General features: G+C 50.2%; 2 protein-coding genes and 1 long non-coding RNA gene across 4 annotated transcripts; 1 reads left to right on the forward strand and 2 right to left on the reverse strand.

Annotated features, from left to right (window-relative positions):
* Nucleotides 1–280: 280 nt before the first annotated feature.
* Nucleotides 281–3,849, reverse strand: WNT8A (Wnt family member 8A). Its single transcript, XM_056350542.1, has 6 exons — nucleotides 3,779–3,849; nucleotides 3,654–3,687; nucleotides 3,302–3,440; nucleotides 2,212–2,337; nucleotides 1,946–2,088; nucleotides 281–919 (listed from the first exon to the last, which is right to left on the reverse strand). Exons 1-6 carry the CDS (start codon nucleotides 3,847–3,849, stop codon nucleotides 359–361), a joined length of 1,074 nt encoding a protein of 357 aa, XP_056206517.1. The 3' UTR covers nucleotides 281–358.
* LOC130154452 (uncharacterized) lies at nucleotides 2,345–11,529 on the forward strand. Its single transcript, XR_008823743.1, has 3 exons — nucleotides 2,345–2,460; nucleotides 2,682–3,951; nucleotides 9,600–11,529. It is a non-coding gene; the product is annotated as an uncharacterized LOC130154452 (long non-coding RNA).
* A 7,001-nt stretch (nucleotides 11,530–18,530) lies between these two features.
* On the reverse strand, nucleotides 18,531–20,951 carry LOC130153957 (thymosin beta-12-like). Of its 2 annotated transcripts, none has more exons than XM_056349465.1 (3): nucleotides 20,885–20,951; nucleotides 19,882–19,989; nucleotides 18,531–18,865 (listed from the first exon to the last, which is right to left on the reverse strand). In XM_056349465.1, exons 2-3 carry the CDS (start codon nucleotides 19,979–19,981, stop codon nucleotides 18,828–18,830), a joined length of 138 nt encoding a protein of 45 aa, XP_056205440.1. In that variant the 5' UTR covers nucleotides 19,982–19,989; nucleotides 20,885–20,951; the 3' UTR covers nucleotides 18,531–18,827. The 2 variants fall into 2 exon arrangements, with proteins under 2 accessions (XP_056205440.1, XP_056205439.1); XM_056349464.1 differs by lacking the exon at nucleotides 20,885–20,951 and adding an exon at nucleotides 20,466–20,850.
* Nucleotides 20,952–27,345: the final 6,394 nt, after the last annotated feature.

Consider the following 27,345-nt stretch of genomic DNA (forward strand, 5'->3'; position numbering starts at 1 on the left):
CCCGCTTTCGCCCATGGTGCCCGTCCCCACCTTGCCGGCCTGGGGCTGAGCCCCACCGCTGGCCTTGGTGACCCACTGGCGGTGGCACGCGGGGCTGAGCCCACCTAAAAAGTGAAATTCTCTGCCCGATACATAGATAAAGTGACTCCCACCCAGAAAGAAGCTACTGGTAAGTTTTGAGGAAAACCCATGGAAGCAAGAAGGACGGTGGTCCCTCAGCGCCCGCACCTCGTGCTCCCTAACCTCACAGCATCCCTGCGCACTGTCCCGCTCCCCAGGGATGCTCCTGCCCAGCTCCGCTGGCAGCTGCCGAGCGTGGGGCCACCAAAGCGTCCTCCTCGGGCACCACGGCTGCTCTCTATCTCTTATGGCCCTTGTTCCTCTGCTTGATGTGGTTGGGAGCTGCGGTGTCGCGGCGGGAGCAGAAGTGCTTGGCCACCAGCTGCCGGCACTGCTCGCACCGCACCGTGCAGCACCAGTGGAACTTGCAGTTGCAGCTGGCCACCACCTCCGTCCTCCTCTCCTCTACTCGGAGGCCGCACTCGGTGCACAGCCGCCGGCAGCTCCTCTTCTCCCACTGCGAGAGGTTCTTGCCGGTCTGCAGGCACTCGCGGCCCTCGGTGCCGTGGTGGCCCAGGCTGGCGTTCCTCGTGCAGTAGTCGGGAGAGTCCTCCAGGAAGACGAGCTCCGTGGCGTGGACGTGGTTGAAGGTCTCTGCTGTGACCCCGCGGCTGTCAGCGCTGTTGCCAGCTCTCATCCGTCTCTTGTCCATCTCCAGCTTGTGGGCTTGGTCGTATTTTATCTTCAGGTAGTTCCCGATCTCACGAAACTCGGCAAGCTGAAGCCAGCAGGTCTGGATGCTGCAGCTGCCCGACACCCCGTGGCACTTGCAGGCTCGCTTCATCGTGGCTTTCACAGCCTGGGTGGAAAATGTGGTGAAATTAGGAGCAGCAGAGCATCATCTTTTAAATCTCAAAATCAGGCTCTATGGCACCCCTAATTTGGAGGGCAATGGGTCAGAAGTAGCTTGTGCTCTGCTTGACCTCAGGTCCTTTCAAGACAGGAGCTGATGCTCTTATTTCAGTTCCTGGAAAACATCTGTCCCTTTTCACTAATTTTAAAGGACAGAGATAATGAGTGGGCACAAACTATTGTCTCTAACCCTCTCAGGAGCTCTTTCTCCAGGCCAGGAAAAAAGCATCCCTGTCAGGTCATGCCCTTCTCATTCTGCTCACCTCCCTTGTTGCAGCATCAACCCATCATCCCTCTCAGAGGTTTCATTCAAAATGTGTGAAGCTGTTTCGGAATAATCATACCCAACCTCTCTGCATCTCCTCCAGGCCAAGCACTTCACAGATATTATCTACCTATCTCCCTCTGGTATTTATAAGGTCCCAAATCGCTGGTATCTATGTGAGATTAAGCCCTGACACACCCTATGAGATAGGTATGTTAAGTGTCGGGGTGTTTTTACAGAGGAGGTTTGGCGAGATGCTGAGTGCCTCCGCCAGCCCAGGCGGGGAGTGGGGGGTGAGTCTGGCAGCTGGCTTGTGAGCCTGGCCAGCTCACACCTGGCTTCCCTGGCCAAATGGCTTGGAAATGCATATCGCAAGAAAATAATGTGGTTCTTGCTTTGTTTTACAGAGCAGCCAAGCACTAGGTGAGTATAAACCCCATGCGTTTCTGAGTAAGTGGTGCGTGCTAGCAGTCAAGTGCATTACACGCAGCTGCAGCAGCTGGGAGTGGGAACAACTCTTAGTGCCGTTCCTTGTCATCAGGTTTAGGGCCAAATTCTGGCTGTATTTTGTCCCCCATGCAAATATTCCAGGGCTGAGATTGTCACCGAGGGCTGGAGATGGGGACCTCAACAGCCCACCGGACTCTCAGATTTTTGTTTTCAACAGACGCTATTATTATTATTATTATTATTATTATTATTACTTACGAGTCTCCCAACTTCGTTGTTGTGCAGGTTAATCAGCGCACGGGTGTCATGTCCTGTTTCCAAAGCATCCACAAAGAGCTTGGAAATCCTTTCCCCAAACTCCACGTTGTCGCTGCATCCTCCCCAGACCCAGCCTCGGCCACCTGCAAGACAGATGCACGCTAGGCGCAGAACTGCCCCGTCGGGCCAAATTCTGCCCTGAGATCCAGGGGGCTGCGTGTGGGGATGGGGAGGCGATGTCAGCCCATCTAGAGATGGCAGCTCACCGACGCGGCCGTTCCTGGAGTCGTCGCAGCCGCAGCTCTCGAAGTCCCCCATGCTGCAGTTCCTGGTGAGGGTGTACATGACGCCGGCCGAGCTGATGGCGTGGACAAAGGATGTTTCCCGGGTAGCTGGGGAAAGGGGAAAAAAAGCTGTCACATGCAAACATAGACATCGGTCCTGATTTATTGGGAATGAAGATCTACTCTGCAAAGGTGTGAGAAAGCAAAAGACCCCACCAGTTTGTGCAAAAGGTAAGGTGCTACAGAAATTAAATGTGCATAACTGGAGTCTTTTCAGGCTTCAGTGTCAAAGGTTTCAGCAATTTGACATAATATTATGCATGTGCCCATGCACGGGATGGAGTTTCTTAGGAGTAGGATCCTAAGGCGATGTCCCAGCCCTGCTCTGGCCAAGGCCAGTTACCACTCCCCTCACCTGGTGCTCAGCTCCTCTCTGTCCTTTCCTGCTCTAGGGGTATGTTCCTGCTTTGATCTTGCCTGCTGGGGATAATCGTCACTGATCTCATTTCAGTCGGTCGGTTGTTGAACCTGCGCTAACAGCTGCCTGCACCCACGCTTCTAAGGTAGTTTCTTTTTTGCCTTTCCTAACAGATTCAAATAGAGATGCTGCTCTCGGGGAAAAAAAGAGATGTCTGCTTGTTGAAGCAGATTTGAAATAGACCCACAACTTTCTTAGGAAGACAGTTTCTTTGTGCACATCCCTGGTTTCACCCTCGGTCTCTCCTGTGCTTCTCCCAGCTGCGAGCTCAGGTGCCTCTGGCATCACGCTCCCTGGGATGCCGCACACAAAGGGACAGGAGCAAGCCCAGGGAGCGGCACCGTGGGCAGGACCCAGCATGGATAGAGATCCAGAGAGAGCCTGCCATTCCTAGAAAAACGTTAGTGCTATTTATTACACCAATTAATACAGATAGAGGAAAACCAGCCCTGATTTTTAGGACACTAAAGCTCTTCTCCATCAATCAGTTCAATTAGCAGCACCAGCTCTCTCCGGAGTGCATCCCGGCTCGTACCCGACGGCATCCCGGGATGGGACGGGGATGCTGGTGCTGGCAGGTAAAGGCACACTCACCGCTGCGGAGCCGGTTGTGGGTGGAGAGCTGCAGGGCGCTCTCGGGGCAGTTCCAGCGCTCCCATCCGAACTGGAACTTGCACTCCTCCATCCCGCTGTGCGCCCCGGCCGCCACGCTGCTGGAGTATGTCAGGTAAGCCTGGCACAGAAACAGCGGGGTTGAAACCCACAGCGTTTTACCATTTATCAGTGAAAACAAACATAAAAGGGCTGCGAGTCCTTTCCCCTCATAACTCAGCAGGACTTGGAGCCGATATGCTCTGGCAAGTCTGGTTCCTTGGAAAAATACTATTTCCCATTCGCAAAACAAAATTGCTCTACTTAAATTCCTGACAGTCTGCGTGTTAATTACCTTAGGTCCTGTCATCAGAAAGTTATTCACAGACCTGAAATGGAGAAAAGAAAATGAATTGCAGAGTTTATCACAGGTTGAAGAGCATCCCTAAAAGATGCCCTTTCCACTGAGTTGGACCCTACCATGCTGCTGCGTGGAGAACGGCACTGTAGACCCCCGTGATGGAGAGGATGAGGAAGGTGCTTCTCTTCATGGCTGTCACAAGGAGCTGGGTTGGATCCTTTTGCTGATCCGTAGCTCTCCACACTGCAGGTCCCCGAGTGAGCAGGGCCGCCTCCCTCTGCTCCTTCCCAAGGTGAGCTGTCGGGATGGAGGGAAGCTGCAGGAACCTACAACCCTGATATTTATAAGGTGAAGTTGTGAATAGTCAAAACCCCCCATTCATTTGCTACCCAATGACTTAATGTGATAAAAAAGCTCCCGCTCCAATGGGTGGCAAGGAACCGCCTAAGGTTGCACTTCAAAAGGCGGCGCGGTGTCCCTGGGAGCGGGATGGTCTGAAGGAGAACAAACTTCCCTAACAATGGGACACTTTTAACTCTCTTCTCCACCACTGGCCATCCCTTTCTCTTGGCCCCAAGTCCGCTTGCCTCCTCCTTTTCATTCTCTGCTTGCCAGCGGAGGCTCAGTCCCTGCGTCCCTTCGAAATAACAAGCTGATGCATTTCTATAGTTCCCTTGCTATCTGCCCGCTCCCTCCTACGAGAACTCCCTGAGGAGTTTTAACAAGTGTTCTGTAAAGATCTATAGGGGATAGACCTCCCAGGCCTTCTTGATTTGAAGAGATGCATTTAATGGTGGGACTTTTTCCCCTTCTTGCCTTTTTACGATGAAAGTTTCTGCATTTCCATCCTGATAACAGCGTGCACAGTTCGGGAGTGTTTGGAAATTTCTCTAATTTACGCGGCTGCAGCTTGGGAACACTGTGTGAATCATTTATGTGGTTTGCTGCATGCTCCAACGCTGTAATTAGGGGAACGGTTTTCTGGGGTTAGCAATTTCCCTATGGTGAAGGCTGCTGCAGCAAAAGCACGGCTGCTCGCTGGCTCTGCAGGCAGAAGCGCTGCCCATACCCCCTGAGCAGAGCGAGGGGCCTCCACCGCTGCTGAGCCATCACCTCTGCTCAGGAAAGGAAAATCCTTATCAGAGGAAACCAAAAAAAGCCTCTTAATAGTTACGGCCAGTGTCATTAGGGGCTGTAAGGAGCCTTAGTGCTGCAGATGGAGCAACAGCGAGGTGGTGTTTGTGGAAACCTCACGGTCTGTTTTCCTGTGGCTGGATGGTCCCAGCCAGGGGCTGGCTCACCCTGGGCAGGGGTCCTGCCCGCTGAGCGGGGCGCAGTGGGTGCTTAGCCTGAAAGCAGTGCCGTGCTGTGCCGTGCCAGCAGTGCCGAGCAGTCCCCCGGCTCTGCCAGGCATTGCTCTGTGGTGCAGAGGTGCAGCAGCTGCCCGGTGTTTCAGCATCTGCTGGCTCCGTGGCAGGGCAGAGGTGCTGCCTTCCTCCTCCTCCTCCTCCTCCTCTCGGTGCTCCGGCTGACCCCTGGGTACAGCTGTCTCCTGCTGTTAATTGCCGCTGCTGCAAGGGCGCTCACGAAGGGGCTGCCAACGTGAGGTTCAGGAGCATGGGGCTGCACTGCACGCGGCACCTGGGGGTCTGCGCCGCCAGGAAAAGGGGCACAGGGTGATAAACCCCATCTTTGCACCCGGCTGAGCCAGCGGCACTGCGGTCCGGCAGGAGGTTGCACTTGAAACACATTTGTGAAGGGCTTTGCTGTCTTGCCATGAGATGCATGAGAGCACTGCGATGCCAGCAGCCTGCCCTGTGGTTTCCCACCTCGCCGCGCTGGACAGCTGAGGTGCGGGTCCCAGGACCTGGGGACTGTCACTGCTCTCCCTCCTGGCCGGGAGCAGGCAGAGGAGCTCCTTGCTGCTCCTGCCTGCAGAGAGCACAGGGGCTCTCCCTGTCCTGCTGCACACACCAGCGAGCGAGAGGAGAGCCCTCTCCTTCCAGACCCTGCCAAAGGGAAACCTGGAGTCAGCTGGGCAAAGCCACAAACAACTGTTTGCAGCCAGAGGATTAAAATTGCAGATCGGTTGAAAAGCAGGGATGCAAAATACCTTCCAAGTGAGCACAAAGTTGGTGTGGCCCCGCCAGCATGGCAAAACCCTCTGTGAGTCAGCATTTTAATCGTTACCATCCCGAACAGATCCTACTTGTTAGAGCTGTCAAAGAACAATTACTGGGAATAAAGTCTTTCCCATGTGTCAGTGAAGTTCATTGATTAAAGCTCATGCATATGGTTTGGAAATCTGCTGTGCATTTTCTATATGCTCAGGTAATTTTGGGGTTTGTGTCTGGCTGTCCCTGGGGGCATATCGATGGTTTTTAGTTGGTTTTTTTTTTTTTTTCTTGTCTGAGAGAGAGCTCGTACAGCTAAAAAAAATGTTGGCGTGTCTGCTATGTCAGTTCACACATGATATTCCTATCACACGCCAGAAGAATAACAGCGTCTCTGGGCGTGAAGCTCTGCTGCGAGCAGGCGCTGCAGTTGGCAGGATCACACAGCTATTTGCCTGGGCTATTAAAAATGTCCTTTCCAATTAAAGTCACAGGGATCTTAAAAGTCACTTTTAACGTTGTCACTTACGCTAGTTGTCAGCAAACAAACCAGCGTGCTGGGACAAGCCTTCCCATGCTGCTGCAGTTTTTATCTGCATTTACAGCTCGGTCCTGGTGAGCGGGAGCCAGAGCTTCTGTGGGGTCACCCAGCCCAGCAGGTTGATGGGACTGCAACGATCCCAGTGGTACTGCTCCTGGACTTTCCCACCTTAGGCAAAAGCAGGCTTTGGTCTCGCTGTGTTAATAAATCTTGCACTTATAGAGCGCTTCATGTAACATCCTTGCAGTAAAAGGGATTAAATGTAGCTGTCTGTTTGCAGTTGGGTAAACTGAGGCACGGAGACGGGTGGTATTGAGCTCTCAGGGTAGATCAGTGGCAGAGCTGGACTGGGTGTAGCTGTTTGGAGGTTGATTTCGGTGCTTTGCTCTGGGCATTGCTGGGCGTGTGTGGGCGAAGCCCAGCCGGGCTCCGGAGGGCTGCAGGGCTGGGTGCTCCCCCATCACCCATGAGAAAATCCTGCTGGTCCCAGCCTGGGTCACCTGAGCCGTAGGTCCCATCTGTGAAACGATGCCGAAGGAGTTTCTCTTTGGTTTACCTACCGCCTAGAAACTTGCCTTTGGTTCGGTTTTGGATAGGGGAAAAAAACCCCAAAACATCTGAAAGGAAAATTCTGTTGAATTTACCTGGTTATGCAGAAAATGGAGTGTCAGTCGTTCCGGCAGCCTCGGACCTCGAGGCGCGGTGGCACCGCCGGAGCCTGCGCTGTCTCCATGCTCTGGTGCGGGGCAGGCTGTTGGGAAAGCCGTGTCCTGAATGTCAGCCAGAGCCCCTTGGCTTCACTGACAAAATGTCGATGCTTTGTGTCTTATTTTCTTGCTACGTGACCAAACAGCCAGTGCTTTTCATGAGATGATCGAAATCCTAAAATATTTTGGGATCTGCTCCAAGTCAAGAGGCAGTAAGAGCAGATACAGCCCCATGCACCCAAAAAACCCTCTTCACATTAGAATATGGATTGAAGGGAAGGCAGACATAGGATAAATCAGTTTATATAAGTGCCACACACCGCCCGGCGGCAGGTCCTGCAGGGATGGGGTCAGAGCTTGTCGGGGCAGCAAGCCCGTGGCTGTGGACAACAGGAACATAAAGCACAGACCACTTGCTAAATTGCCCTCGGCAGGCGACACATTCAGACCCCTAGCGTCAAATCCTGCACTCTGGCTTCATTACAATAGAAATCCACCTGGGTAATTAGAAAGCCACCCCCTCACTGGCGAGGTGGAGGGTGTTTTATGGTGCTCTCCCGCACCGCTCGCCCTGGGAAGCCGCCCGAGCTCCCCGCAGGTGATGCCGTGTCCTTGATCTGCGCGCGGCCAGCTGCTCAGCGAAGGGGGACGTGTCCCTTGGCTTCAAAATACTCCGTCATGGAGGACTGCAGCCATGGGGCAATCCTCCTCCACGCTCAGCTGTAAGTAGGAATTGGTAGGATTTTTTTTTTTTTAGTCTTCCCGATTTTCTTGAATTGGGGAAAATATGTCCCTGTTGCTCCGCCTGCCGCATGGTCCTCGTGGGCTGCTGCGGTTCCCGGTGGGAGCAAACACCAGCAGGACCTGAGCCCTGGACCCAGCAACACTGGTGGGGGTTTTGCCTGTATAATGAATATGTTTGGATTAATGAATGGTAATTGAGGATGGAGGTGAAACTGAAATCAGGTTTTACGCCACACCTATCCCACGGGCTTAGTCCTCTTCACTCCTCTTTTGGCACATAGAAGCGGCCTGACGTTCACTGAAAACAAAGTTAAAACATCCACCAGTGCCAGCTCAGGGTGTGCTTCCCTAGAGAGAAAATGATGCCGGGGAGTTCCTGTCTCCTGCCCCCCACAGCACTCCGTTCCCCCTCAGCTGCACCGATGCAACCAGCTTTTCTGCCTTACTTTTAATCCTGGCTCCCGACACAGCCCACGTGCAGTGTGAGGGGGCGAGCAGTGAACTTCGTTGGAGGGGCCAGGATCCAGCAAGTCCAAGGTAAGAGGCTCTGCTCCCGAAGGGAACACATCCTGGACTAGAATACGGGACCTCCGGATGCCCAAAACCAGGACCACAGGAAGCTCCAGGCTGCACAGTTTGGGAAAAATCTTGCGTTTGGAACCAAATTCTGATTTTTCCAGCCACAGACTGGCTGGGGACATGGATGCATCCCAACAAGGGCTGTCAGGGTGGTTCTGGAAGAGCGTAATGTCCCGATGGGAGTTGTTGAAATGGCCCCAGCGCGTTGCAGAGCTCTTGGGCCTGTGTTGGGTTTAGGCGAGACACGAGCTGATGGAGCAGATGAGGGAGGAAACGGTCATTTTTCCACCAGTGAAAGGCTGAAGGGGTAGATTTAACGTGCTGAGCTGGTCGAGCGCGGCTGTGCCATGGTGGGGGGACAGGCTGAGGGACGGGTCGGGGTCCTTCCAGCCTGACCCACTGCTCCTCCATCCTCGGGGGCAGCGGCGCGGGGGTCGCCCTGCCAGCAGCACTGCCCATCCTCTGGGCATCGCTGCTTGCTGACCTGTGGGCTCCCACGCGGCACTGCCAGCCCTGCCGTGCTGCAGCCGGCCCCTGGCCCCGGGCCATGGAGCCCAGCGGTTCCTCTGGCCGGGAGGGCTGCTTGTTGGTGAGGGGCGAGCCGGGGGGCTGCAGCCCCTGGCCAAATTGTCTGCGGGAGGCTGCAGGCACCGCTGCGCCGGAGGCGGGGGGCGAGCTGCGCGCCTGCTGGAGAAGAAGCTGGCGTGAGCGTTGGAGGCAGCAGCCTCGGCCTGGGAGCCAAGCCTGGACATCGCTCACGGGAAGAGCAGGGCTGTTTCACTTGCAAGAAGATAAAGGGCATTTCTTCCTCTTCCTTCCCCCTGGTTTTGCATTGCGTGCTCTAAAGTTGGATTTTCCCGCTATCTTCGCGCTCCAGTGACTTCCCCACTCCCCTCCTAAGCCTCTGTCTCCCTGTCCTCACCCGCTTCCAGGCTCCCGAAGGCAGCTCCCCTGCCCTCCCAGCGTGGGGGCAATGAGCAGACCAGCCTGCAGAGTCAAACGTCTCAATACAAGCTCTGGCACATCCCTCGGCCGAGCCACAGGCAGCGGCATCCCCTCTGTGCTGGGGGGGGGTGTCCTGTCTCCTGCCCCATATGCTCCCGGCCCTTCCAGTGGAGCAAAACTTCTCCTTGCTAAGCATCCACCCCTGGAAAAGGGCTGTTGTGGGGCTGTTGTGGGGCTGTCGTGGGCTGTTCGTCCATCCTGGCTGGGTTTCCGAAATCCCAGTGATTGCTCCGTGCCTCTGTCTCCACAGCATCCAAAAATGATGCAAAGCTACTTTTGGGCAATGACATGTCCGTACTTGGTCCTGCCACATCTTGAGCTTCCACAACAAGCGGGTCAGAGTGAAACACCCATGTGCAGATCGACCTTCAGATCCCAGTGGCTCCGAGAGGACTCAGCTGCCCGGTCAGCCCCAGAGAGGCATCTCCATGACCCGATCTGCCTCACCTCACCTGCCTCCTTCAGGTGTGTCCTTCAAAGCCTACGGGGCTGTTCACACAGCAGCATTATAAAGTAGGGACAAGTGTTTTGTTTTTCTCTCCTTCTTTAGAGGAAGTGTCATGCAAAGCGGTGTTAGTGCAGCGGGTAGTTACTGCCTGGGCATCAGCATGAGGGGAACGCATCTTTGTCCTGGCAATGCGTCACCTCAGCAGATAAAAGCCTGTCCAGGAAGAGATGGGGCACTTGATATGGAGGAAAATTATCACCTCCTTCTTAATCATTCCCGGCCAAACTCAAGTTAAATTAACTGATTACAACCTGGCTCATGTGGTGCTCCCCAGCCTTCCCCGGTGTGGTTCCTGGCACTATCCCTTCACGGCTGTGGTTCGGTCACTCCTCCTCTCCCCCATCCCCTTCGTGTCATGGGGGACAGATTAGGGCCAAAGTTCTTCATTTCTGAGCTGGAGGATACGTGTGTACCCAGTGCTGGCTGTGTCTGCAAACCGAGTGAGGGAGGTTTTGAGACTCTCAGAAGAAAATGGTGATTTAAGCTACAAATATTTTCTTAATTTTTTTTTTTTTTGGACAGAGGCAATTCTGAGTGTAGAAAGCTGAGGCTTCCTTTGGGGGATCCTGCACTGGAGAGCAACCTTGAAAGTTCTTTGAGTCTTGGTGGGAGAAGCAAAGTGAGGAGAAAACTTGCTTCGACACCTGCTTTGCCCCATGAAGGCGGTGGGGAACCCGCACTGTGCGGGGGCTCGCTCCCCCCGTGCTGCCCGCTGCGGCTGCGGCACTTTGCCTTCCTCCCCTCCAGGGAAGCTCGTCTTGCCTCGCCTGTCTTTTCACAGGTCTCGAGCCGCATTTTTCCATTTCTTAATTGAGAAATTAAGTGGAGCATTGATGTCATGTTCGTATATAGGCTTTAATCAGCCTGTGGATGAAGGTAACGCTATGCATTTATTAATCTCTGATGTGGAAGGGGACATCTCCAGTACTACCTGAGTTCAGAGTAAGGTGACAACTTGTGGCAAGGTCTCTGGCTTCACTAAACCAGTTTTAGGCCTTTACTGTTTGGTTTAAAGTTGACATGGTGCGAATCTGTAAGGTGGGGATCTGACTCATAGATCCAGCTTGTCAGCATCCTCCAGGCATGGAGACCTGTTAGGACCCTCTGTGGGATGAATTTTTCCCAATGACACCCTTTGAAAACAGATTTCCTTGATCATATTCACTCTCTAAATCCCAGATCAGCTCTGAAAACACTGAGAGGCAGTTTTGGAGGGAGCTTTGCCCAGCCCCACTGAGGATGAAAACAGGACGTTTTGCATCCGTAAATTCAGAGATGGTGGAAACGGAGCAGAACCAACAGCGCCGGGATCAAACACAACGGTGCAGCGTAGCAGGAGCAGAGGGTGCAGTAGCCGGGGGGGGGGGATGCCGGGGTGATGTCCTGGGGTGATGTCCCGGGGCAGTGTCCCCCACAGGCTGGTGACAAAGCTCCCCCCTGTGGGACGTCCTCGCACCGCACACCCATCCCAGCCCATCCCAGCACGGTTCCTGGTGGCAGAGGCGGGCTGGGACACCACCGGCGCTCAGGTGGCTGGTGGGTGCGGATGGATGGGACAGGCTTGCAAAGTCCCCCCACCCGAGCAGCTCAAGTGGCAGCCAGGATAACAGCCGCCCAGCCATCCCGCCTGCCAGGACAACCTCCAGTGATCTGATGCTCATTGCTCAGGTTGGCTGGCCTATCTTGGGTTTTTTAAGCTGTATTAAAAAAAAAAAAGAAAAATAAAATTGTATTGTGGCTCTCTGGTTATTCTGGCTGTGCTTGGAACAACAAGGAGCAGTATTTTTGCAAAATGTTCTTCCAGGGACAGGAAGTCTTGTCTGCCCACAGCTTTTGGGAAATAACGGAGACGGTATTCAGGGACTCTGCATTGCAACGGGCTTCTGCTGCCTGCGTGAGCGGGAGGGCGGCTGCTCAGGCATCGCTCCCAATTCACACGTGGTGGAACCAAAGTGTAACGAGATGATGAGACTGGCTCAAGGCGAGAGGCTTGGCACACAGGTTTCCTAAATCCTGCCTGGATCACCTCCCTGCCAGCCCCCCTTGCTTAAATCCCCCCTTGGTGCAGTCAGCAGCGTTAATATGCATTAACCGTGGGGCAAGCTGGGTGCTGCTGGTCCTGAGCACTGGCAGGTCTGGCTGGAGGCACCTGGTGTCTGTGGGGAAACCCAGCCCTGCTCCCATTGCTGCTTTGGTTCCTACTTGGCTTCTGCAGGATTTCGCAGTGCCTGGGGGGTTCATCTCAAGGCTCAGAACCCCTCCCCAGGGACCCAGTGCACACTGATACAGAGACCAAGGTTGCCGATGGGTGTTGCTGGTCAGCGTATTTACCTCAGCGTGACAGAGAGAAATAGCATCCCTGCCATTTGAGCTTGGCTCTGGGATTTACATTTTTTTTGCCCATTCTGAAAACCGAGTGCTATTTTTGGTTAAGCTCTTTTATTTCCACCTTGGTCATGCACCACTGAATGCTTCAGACATAAAGTTTAGAAAAGCAGGTAAGTTAAAGCTCTATTAGTCCTTTGTACAGCTAGAAAATAGATGAAGCTGGGGTCAGCGCCGTAAGGAGCCAGCGCTCACATCGGGGCAGCTCCTGTCTGAAATAATCTTCCATTCTCTATTGTGAACAAGGAGGCAGATTCCCGCGGCTGATACAGCCAAACCAGTGTCCTGACGCTTCCAACTCCCCGTATATTCATGAAACACATTAAAAGAGAAGTAAAATTAAATTGGAGCCCCAGCCGTGCACATTGCGCTTGGGATGATAAAGCGGTGATAATGAAACGGTGCCGGAGGTATGTTAAAACAGGGATGCGATGATATTCAGCTGGGTGCATTAAGAGAAGCGATGCTAGCGCGGACCCAAGCAGGGTGGCACATCCCTGGGAGGCAGCCCCGTGCTGTGCCATGCCGTGCTGTGCCACGCAGCCCGGGGCTGGCCCGTGGCAGGGGGATGCCTGGGCAGGACCGTGTTTCCCGTGCCATCATGACAAATCCCCACTCACTCACACAGGGAGCGGTTTCCTCCAGGTTTTCCCCTCTCTGAAGCCCTCCGTAGAGCAAACACCTCCCTTTTTTTCTGCAGCCGGGATGTGGGGAGCACTGGGTGGGCAAGAGCTGTTCTGCAGTGGCACCCGCAGCCCGCCCGTACCCAGGCTAATATGATTTTAGCTGCCGCTGTCTCAATCTGGGTTAAAGCCACCAAAGTCATTAGTGTTACTGGGGATGTCAATGTCTGCCAGTGTGGGACAAACTGCAGCTGGCACAGAAGTTGACACCTTCTCCCTCCAAACGCCCTCACTCCTTGCCACCCTTGCTGGTACCAGGTGAGGTCCGTGATGGAGCTGGTGCACGGTGGTTGATGGCCAGAGCTGGCACGAAGCAGTGCTGTGGGCTCCGGTTACCCAGCTCCCACTGACACAGGAGCCTGGACCAGACAGAATTAAAACGGGCCAAATCAGGAGGAGCGATGGGGAGGCTGGAGCTATTATAAAGCCGTTATGGAGCTACCACAGCTCTCTTAGCTCTTGCTACCCCTTCTCCCTGGAGAGAAGGATCCCAGGAGCGATGCTGCTGCCCTGGAACATCCCTGCTGCCTCCATACCCTGCCCTTGGGCTCAGCCCCAAGAAGCTAAACCTTCAGCCAAGGCGTCTCATGGCCGATTTCCTCACCGCTAAATGAAACATGTGATATAGGACCTGCACATGTGTTTCTTTAACACTTTGAGGTGCTGACTCGGGTGCTAGCAGGGATGGGGGAACCAGCCATGGTCCCGAGTGACCTGGGGTAGCTCCCATGATGAGACAGAAAAAGAAAAGCCCAATTCTCTTCTCTGAGGAGGAGAATTATTTCCAGCATCACGAGAAAACAAAGCAGACCAAGAGGGATTATTTTCCCCAAACAAGATGCTGTTTGAAAACACCCACTTGGAGTCACACATCATTTTTTTCCTCCCTGCTTGTTGCAGCTTTGCCAAATCAAAAAATTTTGATACTGAGTTAGCCTCTAAATTCACGAGGCCAGCTTAAAATTCCTGAGATTGCTGTTTCATTTTGAAAAATCTCATTCTTTTCATTCAGTGCCTACTGCTGGAGCCCTAAAGGACCCCATTTTCACAGGCCTCTGATTACAGCAGCTAGAAACCCTCTTTTGCTCTCCCCTCCACCTCCTTTTTTCCTGCTTCCCCATCGATTGAATGAATTCTGGAGCAGGGCCTCGAAGCAAACACAAAGAGAGATTTGCAGTTGATGGTAGGAGCTGTCAAGAGCTGTTGTCAGCACAGCGTACAAGATGTGCGTGAACCATCCCCAGCAACTGTTCCTTCCCAAGCCAGCTCTTCTGACAAGACAGAAAGCACACGAGGCCGCCTTTGCCGGCACAGATACCCACCACAGAAGATGCAATGAGAGCTTACCCTGCTGTCAATTTGAGCGGCGTTGGGTTTGAGCTGGAGAAACACCCCCGCACATGCACACACCTGCTCCCACATACTCTGGCTCAGCCCCAACCATCCCCGTGCCGCGTTTCACGTTCCAGGCTCAGTGGGTTTTGCTGCTGGGACATGTCTCGGTGCCCAGGATCAGGCTGGGACGGCCGGAGTTTGCCGGGGACCCACGGAGCCGCTGGGTGGGAGCAGGTGGAGTGGCCGGGGCCGGCTGCCCGTGCTTGGGCGCCGGGAGGACACAGCAGCTTTGTTTGCCCGTGTGCGGTGTGGGAGGCTCCCCCAGCTCGGCACCAGAAGGTTGGTGCTTTTTCAAAGGCTATTTATTGTTTTCACCCTGTGTTTTTGGAAAAAGAAGGGGTGAGCTGAGCAGAGGCACAGAGCCACCCCAGCTTCTTCTGCCTCCAGTTGCAGCTGCACTCCCGGCCCCCGACCTCCCCCATCCCGCACGGCTGCGGGTCAGACCCCCGATCCTGCTGAGTCCTTGGGCCCCCACGTCTCCCCCTTGGTTTTTCCCCCGTTCTCTCAGCAGGAGAGGTCTCTGCTGTGTCAGGAGCAACGCCGATGGCAGAGCGAGAACACAGAGGTGTTTTCTCAAAGCTGAGAATTCTCCAGCCTTGGCCTTGCATGGGCATCTCAGCTTTCGCTGTGGGAAACCAGCCACCCGGCCAAAGCCGATTGCCCTCATCGCTGCAGAGCTGGACCTAAAGATTCGCTGTGAGATGCCTCAGCAGCCAGGGGGCTGATGACCCAAACAAGAGAGAACTCCCAAATATGTTTGAATAAAAACCCCACATGTGCTCTGGGACTCGGTCTGTGGTACCCGAGCCAGGGTTGGCAGGATCTCCAGGGGGTTTTAGTTGGGCTCCACCTGAGATGCAACAGAGATGTGCCCTTTTCTTAGGAGAGCTACGTTCAGGGTTTGCCCTCCCTGGCTTTCACTGTTATCAAATGCCTGCCTAACGAGATTTATTAAATCAACTAACTTCTATATAACACCGACAGGAATGCAGATTTCCCCTGCTCAGCCAGGGCTCACCGTGGCTGTGCAGAGCAATTAGAGGTGACTCACAGGGGCAGGCAAACTTTGCTGGGATCCCGAGGGGGCTGGCTCTGTCCCTGGGATGCAAGGAGCAAGATTGGCTTCGTGGTGATGCCAAGAAAGCAGGTGTTTATCTGCATGTAATGATTTTTTTGCTGTAACTGGATTAGCATGGAAACTGTTTTCCTTTGGGGGAATTGCAAGGTAGCATCTCATTATGTAAAGGATCCGAACAGCAAAGGGCTGTTGCTAATTGGCAAAAATACTTAAGTTTCCCACCTGAAGCTGGTTGAGTTTGCTGATGAAGTTGTCTGCAGCTCAGCTGCCCAGCAGCACGGAGGCTAGGGAAGGGCCCAAGCTCCTGCCGTGGGTGGCTATGGGCAAGCCCCAGTGCTGGAGGATGCTCCCCCCAGGAGTGAAGGTCAGGAGCAGGTTGACACCCAGAGGCTGTTCCCAAGGTGTGGGTAAGGTGTTTGGCTTGTCTCGTAGCTCCCGTCCAATGGCAGGAACAGATATTTCCTTGGGATGGTGACTAGAATGATGAAAATTCACTGTCTTAGCCTTAAATGATGAGCAATTTCCTGGTCTGTGCCCTCAGCTCGCCCTGCAGATAAGGGCTGTAATGCTCTTGGACTGAGATAACGGGCAGCCAGACCCAGCCCTGCTCTTGCCAAATTTGAACCTTGTGATCCAGTTCCTGGGCTGAAGTGGTTTTGCACAGCAGCGGAGAGTGATGCTTCTCAAATGGGGGTACTGTAGCTACACATCTTTAACTTTAAGCCTCTCTTAACTGCTAATGGTGAAAGAAAGTCTCCAACCCCTGCTGCAAAGCCGTGTTCCACCTGGGGCAGGTGGGGAGATCTGGACTTTAACCTTGAGGAGTTTTTCCTGGTGTGCTCTGCTGTAGCTTGACAGCTTTTGCAGCCTGACCCAGGGGTGGGGAACTCAGCTAAGGTTTCTGTTGTCTACACAGCCTTTCCAGCGGGGCGAGACACGAATAAAAGGACTGAGGCTTTGGGTTTATGGTGTCAGGCTTTAAATGCAAACAGCTCATCAGGAGGGGCTCTGAGCCAAGGGCTTGGACAAATCTGGTATCTCCAGAGCTGTAGACAGTGCTCTGGTCTCTAGCGTGGATCCTTAGGGCTGCATTACTAATCCTTTGTATCCGTGCAAACACGACAGAAGAATATCTCTGTTTTTTTCTTGCTTTGGCCAGACCTCCCTTCCCTTCTGCCAGCAAAGCACAGGGCTGAGGACACAGTCCTCTGGGAGAGTCTCTGGGAGAACCTGGGGTACAGGCACCAGCCGCTGGTTCGGTCGTGCCAAAGCGGTTCTTGGTGATTTACGGTGTGTTGTCCGGAGCGAGCTGGCAGATGCTCTGAACTGGCAGGGTTGGAAGGAGATTGTCACATGGAGCAAAACACTGTCTCCTGGCAAAAAAAAGGAGAAAGTCTGGCCTGTGGGCTTACCCGCTGAGTGCAACGCGGTGCTTAAAAATCACCCTGTGGAAAACTGACAGGTAATCTGGCTGAATGGTATTAACTATATGAGTTTGCAGTAGGTGTTGTTGCTCCAAGTGCTATCTCTGAATGCTTTCTTCACGAAGGAACCATCACTAAAGCAGATTATTTAAATAATGTTGAAGGCTCAATGACCCTGAAACGCGTTGAGGTGAGGGTGTGAGTCACACAGAAAATAGCAACTGTTTTCCTTGTTGCTCAACCTTTCGTGTTCCTCACCTTTTTAAATAAAAAAGATTTAATTAATACATCCGGCAGACCCTAAAAACCCCACCCAACTCTTAGGGTCAAGTCATGTGCCAAGGGGAATGAGGTCCTCAAAGGAGAATGTGTAAAAAAAACTTGGTCGTGAAAAGAAAACAGCAGCAATGTTGAACTGATGAGTAGTGACTGGAACAGCAGTCTTGGCCCTCTGAGTACCACTGACATTAATGAAGCTTTAACTGGAATCACTGGTCCTGTATGCTCTGTGTTTTCCTTTGGTTTCTTGGCCACCTCTGTTTACTTCTCGTTGCCACTGGAAGTCTCCCGTTTTGTGGCTATGCTGCTACTGTTTAATTGCAGTTCTGACTATTCGCGTTAAATGTCAAGTGTCAAGCAACCCTTAAGTAAACGAGAGCTTTCTAAGCACCATCCCAACCATTCGTTTCTGTTTAGTGAGGCTTGTAGGCTGGTTTCTGCCTCGCCTTATGCAGGTATAAGCCCAGAGTAACCCCATCAAAATACACAGAATTGTTCCCGTTTCACAGCGCATGTAGGATCAAACTGAAGCTCCAGGGACAGCAGTTTATCTTCCCAGAGCAAGCATTTGTTTTTCTAATATGATTGCAAATTAATTCCAGAGATAATGTGATACCATGTAATTGAGAGTCCCCTTGAGCTGGTACCAGAGCTTATTTTTGCCAAGCCCTTGCAGAGCAGCGAGGATGCTACTGCACCTCCAATAATGAAAATTTAGGGAGTCCTTGCTTGCTTCCTTGTGTCCTATGCCCCTGTGCTGCTGAAGGTCTCTCTCTCTCATCCCAGAAAATCATTGCAATAAGAATTTTTCATTCCTTTTCTCACCTTCCTGCGTTCCTATATTACTTGATATTAGATGGGCCGAAGGCCACGTGTACTGCAGTTGCCCCAAGGCTGGTTGAATCTTGGCAGGCTAAAGAGAGGGGAGGAAAAAAGGCTGTGGAGAGGGTGCTGCAGCCCTTCTCCTATCTGGGATGCAAATTTGAGTATTTCTTCAGCCCAACCATCAATTTTTCAAGGATTTTGTAAGTAGGTATCTGCCTCTGAGACATTAATTTATTGTTGGCCAGAACAGAAGCAGGCCAGCAACGTTCCATCTGATTTGTGCCTGATGCCCAGCTGGGGGTTTAAAACTTTAGGAGCTACTAGCACACAAAATCTGCCCCGCTGTGTTGCCCTGAAACCCTCTTTTGAGTGACACAGGGAAAAGGAGTGAAGTCTACAGGCTGCTGCAGAGGCAGTCAGGGGTGTTGGTGCCATCTGGGGTGACACTAGAGGGGCTGTGTGCCGGCCTCGGGGACCTGTGGGTGCCTGGGGTAATTCTTCCCAACCTGGCTGTGCTCTCTAGGTGCTGTGGCAGTGCAAAGTGAGAAGGATGCTAGTAAGAGTTTAGTGTAAACTTATTTCTGCAAGGCTCAAAGACAGCTGATCAGAAGAAACCTGTTTATTGTGAGGCTTAGGGAAACAATTTTTATGCGAATTGGTTTTTTTGGGGCAAGTAACGGCTTTGATACAGAACTTGGAATTACAGTTTTAAGAATACAAATACATGGTATCTTGTTCAACAAATACAAACCAAACTTCTTTCCAGGGGAACATTCAATGAGCCAATGTTTGCTAAAATAAATGGGCAACAAACACGGAGGGGGATGCACAAAACAAAACAACCCAACTCTGAAGCCAAAACCCCACTGAAGAAGCAGCAGTCACATCTTCAATTTTATGCTCAGGCTGTACTTTCACTTTGCTTTTCCTGTTCAATAGCTGCCAGAAAAACAGAGGAAACAAAACCATCATCAATAAGCATTATAATGATTCTGCAGGATACAGATTTCTACGGTCATTCTTAAAGCCGGGGGATGGTAAGTCCGCACTTGTTTTCTTTGGCCACCTGGAAATGGCCCCTCACTCCCACAGCTGTGGAGCTAGTAGGGTGCAGTTCATGATGGGCAAAGTTCCTCTTCCATTTACAGCTTTAGCATTGCTAGGGATAATAAAGAGGGAAAAAACCCATATCTTATGTCGAGGGACAACGCATCTCCACGCCTATCGGTACTGACACATCCAAAGTGGTTAGTGGTACTCTTCTGAAGGAAACTGCTCGCAAAATCTGGTCCAAATGCAGAGAAATGACCTTTTCACATCCAAAGTTGGATGTGAATCGCAACCCTCACCTGGCTGCCTGTGCACAGTGCGTGTACGGGAGAGGACCCTGCACGAGAAAAGCTCAGGGGCGCTTCGCTAAGGAAGATTGCCTGTTAGGCAAGGATGATGACGGGTTTTTCTTGCAGCCTTATTCCCGGAGAAGGTGCCTGGAGCACTCCAGGCCAGGGCTGATAGCAGGTGCCAGTGGGGGGGCAGCAGCTTATCTGCCTGATAACACCTTAAATCCAGTGCCCGGGCACCTTCTGGGGATGCTGCCTGGCCTGCCAGGGATGTGCAAGGGTTCCCCTGGGCACCTGTGCCTCCGAAGGGGCTGGTGACATGGTAATTACAAACAGTTTGATCCTGTTAACTGCAACCAGCAGAAAATCTGGTCTTGCTTTTAGCAGAAACAAGAGCAATCCCATCAGAAAGGACTTTTCAGACAAAATGCACCATAGGTTATAACCACTTGTATCCTTGGCCAGCACAGAGTACAAGTCTTAGTATTATCCCCAGTTAAATTCAGGGATGAGTTTGAGCCCGTAATCCTATGATTAGTATTCATTTTGCATATGAACTGCAATACAGATTGTGTCCTTGCTACTCATGGTTCAAATAGCCTCATAAGTACTTACTTTCTTTAGTGGGCAATGGATTTTTCTCTCTGGTTTCTGTCTTCTTCAGCTTTGTCTTGTCAAATGTTTCAATTTCTGCAAAATCTGGTTTGTCGGACATGATGGGTCCTGACAAAGAAAGGAAAAACACACCCGTGGCTTCATTAGCTAGTGCTGCGATATCAGCCATCTGCAAAGCACTTTTTGCTCAAAAGAAAAAACATGAAAATACCATAAAAATGTTTATTCAGAACCCCCCCCACAAATCTAACACCTCAATCTAGGACCTCTCCCTGAGGCTTGGCTCTTTCAGAGCAAAAAGGAAAAGCATAAATAGAATTTTATCTAGATTTTTCAGATGAAATTTCTAAAAATCATATATTGCACATGAAAACAAAAATATTTCAGTAAAGCAAAGACAATGCATTAACTGCCAATAATCCACGGTGCCTCCTGACGTAAACCTCTATTTTAAGAAACGCTGTTAACCAGAAAGGCTACAATAAGCCCCAAATCCAATATGAACAAAGCTTCAATTCTGATTTTGTTTTAGTTAGTAAGATTTGTCTTTAATTCTGAACACCCTGTCCTGAGCACATACATACCCATATCTGGATGAGCTGCTGTGGACACTTGTGCCTAACAATAGAGGACGGGTTCACCCAGCCCTTTGTTTGCTCTCGCACTCAATATCCCAGTCGCAGGCTCAATGGCTTTGATTGTATTCATTATCAGAGAAATCCACAAAGCACACCGGCATTCAACACTTCACCTGTCAAAACTTCCCTAATCCCACTCCTGTTTTTAATAGAAAATCAAGCTAAAATCCAGCCTGGGCACTATTCCCCTTATTTCAGTGGAGCTTCCCATCAAGGCGAGGTTTGGCCCGGAGATGACTGATATAATTTTTTCCTTCCTGAAGACAATCAGATTTCATTATATCTGCACTGAGACAACAGAAGTAAAAATTCACATGAAAAAAAAAATGAAAAAATTAAAAGCCACTAAAACCACATGGCATTACCGTCTGGCTGCTCTCTCCTCAGCTGCTTGGTGGCCGTCTGAGGCAGTGTGAGTTGAAAAAGGTCAGGGTAATCCCTCCTCTCCTCTCCTCTCCTCCCCCCTGCCTGAGCCCATCGCTATTAATATTGATTAGTTTCGTGCCGGGATTGCTCAGCATTTAGGGAAAGGACAGATTGCTGCTGCAGAAAGTACATGAGGGAGGGAAATGGGAAAACTGACATGGAAAACCGCTAAAACACATCTTGGTATTTTTTTTTTCTCCTCCTTTACCAAGGTGATGATATTTAAGTTTCCCTTCCTGCCCTTCTTTTACATTGCTGAGGTTTGGAGTTCATGTAAGGGCTGCTGCTGCCTGATTAGTTTGTGGGGACGTTTTAGGTGCTTCCAGCGACGTGCCTGGGGATCACCCCCACCCACCCAGGCTGGCAGGAGCACGAGGGGCTCCGGGAGGCTCTAGGCACAAGCATGGTCAATTGCTGCAATCATGGGCCAAATCTGAGATAAGCACAGCCTGAGCACCGCACTGGTGTCCAGGAATGTGTCCTGAAAGGAATACCAGGACTCTTCATTCGCTCCCTTTTCGGTCAGCCTGATGGCACGTGGACGCCCGCAGCCAACCTTCCTGCCTTCGCTTGGCAAGAAGCCGTGCTGGCCCATCCCGCTTGCGTGGCTGTTCCCTGCATCCCACCCTCCCGACGGTGTGGACCACCTGGACTCTCTTGCAGCGACCCTCTTCAGCTGCAGCAAAGGGAGAATGCGCTGCAGGTGCCGAGCGATGCATTTCACAAAAACCTTTACGATGGCCACTAGCCCTTGCCTGTGTCTGCAAGACATGTCTTGTTTTAACGTGGGCACCACCTGTAGCCACCTCCTAGAGCTGCTGCTGTCGGGGGCTGTGGACATCCCTGTGGCTGTGATGTGGCTCCAGCTACATTGCCCAAAATTATTTGGGGAATCATTTTTCCGAGGCCCTTGGGTTTGGGAAGGAAGGGCTGTGCGCATCCTCCTAGATGCTGGCGTGGGTTTCCTCTCATGTAACTTCAGATGTCTCCATCTGAATTACTTGTCTAGACTCCGTGATAGACAATAGGGAGCAACCAACCTGGGATAAAATTAATTGTGCCCTAGGAGTATCCAGGTTTCTCTACTGACAATAGAGGGGCGGAGGTGTCTGACAGCTGATTGAGAGCCCCGGGAAGGTGCTGTGGATCTTTCCGTTGGCATAACAGGCTTAGGTAGAGTGGGTTTGAGTCTGGTATGTGCATGTGGAGAAAATGGTTTTAATACGTTTTAAGGACCTCTTCTTCCAACGCTTGTTTAAATTGAAATAATGAATAGGTTTGCAGTTAGATCTTAAAAGTCTTTTCCAACCTCAATGATTCTATGAAATGCAGGAAAAGAAATGACCATTCTTCCTCATCAGCATTCATGAATAGCGGTTCTTTCCACCCAGTGATTCTTTCCTTATTCCATCCCGTTTTCCCTGTCTTCAGAGAATGCAGGGGTTGCTGCGTGCCCTGGCAAACACTAGTCTAAGAGCATTTTTGCCCTATAGCCATGTCTGCAGTAGCTGGGGTAAAGGAGGAACCTGGCTGTGCTGCTTCTGGACCTACGACCATCCTGGCAGCAGTGCAGCTACATTTTTGTTACACTAAAAGCTCGGTTGAGTTGTGCAGGCTGGCTCGGTTAGCTCTGCATCTGCACTGACTGTCCACGTGCAATCAACGTCCGTGCGTACCAGTCGTATTTAGTGTCAGGGCTCAGTTCCCTTCTTTCCACCCCATTAGTCCAACCAATTGTCAAAAATAGAAAGCTGTGTTCTTGACCAAAATCCCCTGGGAATAAGCAGGAAGGCAGCCACTGGGTGAATATTCGATGTAAACTGTAGCCGAGACTTGACACTGAACGGTCTTAGTGTCTGTTTAAAGAGAGAGCATTAACTACTTCTTGTTAGGCTGGACACCAGATTTAGAAGATCAGAAAAAGACTTTAAACCCCAATCTGAATGATTCATGAATTCAGGAAGTTCATGACTTTCAATTTTTAAATTTTTTAGAAGTAACAATTAGAATTCTTATTATGAAGAGGGATTACAAGGGCAAAACCTCTTAAACTTTTAGACTGGCACAAATTCTTTCAATATGTAGAGAGCAAATGAAGTACTCAGGACAGCAGAGCGGGAGAATCTCACTCCTGGCTTTCTGATTGCAGTCGTGGGCTTGGCCCCTCGCACCCACAGCAGAGCTCAGGCTCTTCTAAACACGGTAAGACAGGGTGAGCATGCTTGGTTTTTCACCACCACCATTTTAATTGCCTGATTTATTGGCAGACTTAGTATTAAAAACAGTCTGGCATATGTTGTTTGGGTTTTTAGGCTGAAGATGACCAGGGTTTTAATTGATACTGGGTTGGGTTTCTGAGGAAGGTGCAACAGCGTTAGTCCACGTCACATAATGTTGAGAAATTATGTGTTCTTACCCTCAGCTGAAATCAGTAGATACTCATCTCCCTAACAAACATCTCAGCCATTGCATAAAGTGCCTGTCAAGTTCCTGTAGCTTGTAAGTTCAGTACTGTGGTCAAACACTGCTCACACTGGATTCAAACCCCGTGTTTACATACTCCGTGCAGGACAGACAGCTGTATGTAGTTTTCATATGGAAAGTTTGGAGCCTGGCCTGAGGGTATTGCATACAGCATTGAGGCTGGTCACGGGAGGGAAAGATAGGGAATATTTTACACAGATGCCTTTTGCTTTCACTGGGAACTGAAGTATTCTTGCTATATGAGGAGCAAAGCAGTTATTAGGCAGGTTTTTAGTGGCAGGATTTTCAGAGTCACCACCTTCAGTAATGGGAACATGGCATTTACCCAGCCTTGGCAGGTTTGTGGCAGCAATGAACCTTCACGGGCTTTGGGGTGCACAGAGGCATCTGAATGGTCCAGCACACAGAAATGCAAAAAAAAAAAAAAAAAAAAAAAAAATTAAAAAAATAGCAAGCCAGCAGAGGAAGCAGACTATGGGATCTTTACAGATCCTATACACGTAAAGCTATATTGGTATGGTTGTTTCTGAAAAGCTGCCTCAGATACAAGGGGAATTGCATTTTATTTCAATCTGCTGCCAAAGGATGAAGGGCTGAGTCAAACCTGCCAGGGCTGACACCTCTGATACCAGTGAATCACCTGCCACTGACAGCATTAAACTGTGCCTGGCAGCATAAGCCACCGAGTGTCTGTCAGACACCCACAGAGAAACAGGGGAACACAAATACTTGCCACCAGAATGCAGTCATAGGTGAGAGGAAATGTTTAAAGGGAGATCAAGGGCAAAGGAAAATTTGGAGGAGGGTCTAAGGAGCGAGTGGCACAGAGAGAGAGAGGGGGAGAGGGGCTATAGCCCTTCACGGGCTGGGGGGATGCTGTGCTCACATTTGGCAGAAGAGATGCTCTGGAAATGCCATGTTTTGTGGAGACTAGGTGGGCAAATGCGAGAAGAAGGGGTTTCTTTCTCTTTGGTGCAACAGTGGGAATCGGATCACATCTATTTCTGTACGGGGCTGAGGGGGGACAAAGCACCCTAACGTGAGCAGCCTGTTCGAGGAACAGACGCTCGAGCAGATCAGTGTCTGTAGCTGAGCCAATAAGCTGACACAACTGATTTTATAATCACATTAGTGCTGTCTCGAAATAACACACCCACTCAAATATAACAGTGATTTCATTTTCAAAATGTTGTGGTATTTTTGGTGCTAAAGGTAGGGGATTAATTTTCCAAGGTCAAAAGGTGGGCTGGAATCTGCAAGCACCCTAACTCCTTTAGGTCCCTATGAGCGTTGAGCACCTTCCAAAAAGGTAGCAGGATTTGCATGTGTTATAAGCTGTCCTTAGAAGGCTTCCCGTCCTTAGGGGAACAGCAAAAAAAAAAAAAAAAAAAGACTACAGCTTCACTGAAAGGGTTTTCTTAGTTCTCTTTGTGCCTTTTGTTCCGTCTTGCTGCCAAAAAAAATATCCATGTTTGGGAACGGAGACAGGTTCCCAGGCTAAGAGACAATGAATCCTGGGGGTGTAAGGAAGGCAATGATCTCTCTTTGGCAGCGTTTGCCATAACACTGCACTGCTGGTGTGCAAATACTCGATACTTGTCTTCTGTTGTATGTTTTATCATTACCTAAGGTGTTTCATTTTTCTTATCGAGACCATTGAACTTTTAAATGTAGGTGCGGTCGGAGGATGAGGGGAGAGGCTGGTTGTAGATAGTCCTTCTGCTGGGGCTATTTTTTCCAACCCTGTGTTTTCCAAATAGCTCTGGAGTTTAGACAGTCTATACTAGGAGTCCCATTGCAGCAAAGAGCAGCAAGAGAAAACATAAGCTAGTGGGAGTGGAAATTTCCTCTCTCCCTCTTTCTTGGTCTTAAAAAACTCAGCATGGGGGTGAATTTTTAAAAGTTTAACCAGATGGAGATTTTTGCAACAGAACTTTCTTGAGAAATGACCTAAAAGTGTGTCTTCCAGCATAAAACACTTGGCTTTGGCCTGGCCTTTTCTAGCAAAATGCAGTGACACATGCATGCATTATTAAAGGAAAAAAAATAACTACAAAATGTCCATGCACATGCTTCTCTCCCAAAGACAGGGTGGGGAAAGAAGCATGTGATGTATTAGTCACATTAGTTAATATGCTATAGAGCACATGACAGTTTGTGATGAATTCTGGTCTAGAAATGCTAGTTTAGCATGACTTTCAGTCTTTACTAACAGTCCTTTTGTTTTTATCTCTCTCCTTTCTGTCTCCGGACAGAAGCATCTCTTGCAAGCAGCAGCTCTTAGGGAAAGAATAAGATGGAGAAGCCTTGGGTGAGTGTTGGGAGTGTGCTTAAACATGGCTCTTCTCAGTGCAGCTGGCTGCTCTGGAATTAAACAATCCACTGTTGAATTTCTCGCTCTCTGCTATGAACAAAAGGAAAATCGCTATTCCTTATGAAGATTAAATTTTGGCACCAAACAGATAATCCAAGAGAAGATAATAAAAATGAAATCCAGGGATCTACTAATTTTATATTAACTTCAGATTTTCTTTTTGTCCAGATGTAAAAGGACAATAGGTGAGTCTGTTGCTACAATCTGCATGGCGCTGGGGTAGATAGATAGGGAGTCATGGTATCCTTGACTTCTGCAGCACAGGGTTGTGGATGTAGTTTTGGTGGGAGCCTGACCAGCGCTTCTCTTTGTGTAGCCAAATCATGCCACTTTCAGCAGCCTGGGACCTCCTGGAAGCTTAAGTCAGTTTTACATTTTGGGGACAAGATGATAAACCCTGATGTTTTTCAGCTGCTCGATGAAACCAGGCTGCTGAAGCAGAGCAACAGACTAGGCAGCCAAGTATCTTTTTTAGCTGATCTCTGAGCAACTTCCAGAACAAAAACTTGCATTTCTAATTGAAGGGTTTCATACATCATCATTTCCAAAAATCATTTTCCAGTTTTATAAGCTTGCTACACAGAATAAGCCAAACACATATGTATTACATGCTGTGTACAAGGTCAATGATTATGTAAGAAAGTGGTAATCAGTAAGTTCCACCTCTGTTAACTTCTGCCAGTTCAAATGAAAGCTGCAAGTATGGTATGTTAAAAGCTGTTTTTCTTCTCTAAAATGTAAAAAAAAAAATAAATAATATAAGAGACTATTTTCCTTTCACAGCATCTGAAGTGAACAGCTATCTCTTCAGAACCTGACTGAACTACAACGTTTCCAATGACTACTTTTATGGCTTTTTTTCTTGCAAATATATGTGAAGAAATTAACTTCAGTCTTATTAAGGCTCTGTCTTCAGAACAGGGTTAACTTGAGCTCTCTATGCTCAAACTGACTCCTCTGGAGTTAGTATACTTGGAGTGTGAGTGACCACACCATGAAATAACAGGAGAGCAGCACAGAGTGATTGTGTTGGCAGCAGACAATTTGTGCTGACTTGGACTGTAGCCTTTCCTCAGCTCCAGTTAAAAGCGCCATGGAGGCTCAAGTATGGATCCTTGTGAGTGCAAAGAATGGGAATTCAAAAGGGATGGGGACATCATTCAAGCATTTCAAGTTAACTTCTAAGTGGAGGCTGGCTTTAGGGCATGAGTTCATGTCTGTCCACAGCCCGAACCAGTGAACGCAGAGGAAAGCAAGTAGGAAGTAAAAACCAGAAGTGTGCAATATTGTAATTTTTGCTTGTCTGATGTATACATCGAATGATTTTTTCTCTTTGGATGAATACTAGCTTGCATAAAATTCAAATAATTCGGCTGTCTACAGATGGGGGGGGGAGTGTGGGAAGGGGAACAGAAGGAAGGAAATGGAACTGAGAAGACTGAATTAACCTTTCAATGTCTTCAATTTCAAGAAGGAAAGAATTATCTCCTGTTAAGTCTGCAGCCATGCAATTAAATGTGAACAAGCCTTAGAAGAACCATT

Source organism: Falco biarmicus, chromosome 8, assembly GCF_023638135.1.
Source record: "Falco biarmicus isolate bFalBia1 chromosome 8, bFalBia1.pri, whole genome shotgun sequence".
Classification (NCBI taxonomy): domain Eukaryota; kingdom Metazoa; phylum Chordata; class Aves; order Falconiformes; family Falconidae; genus Falco; species Falco biarmicus.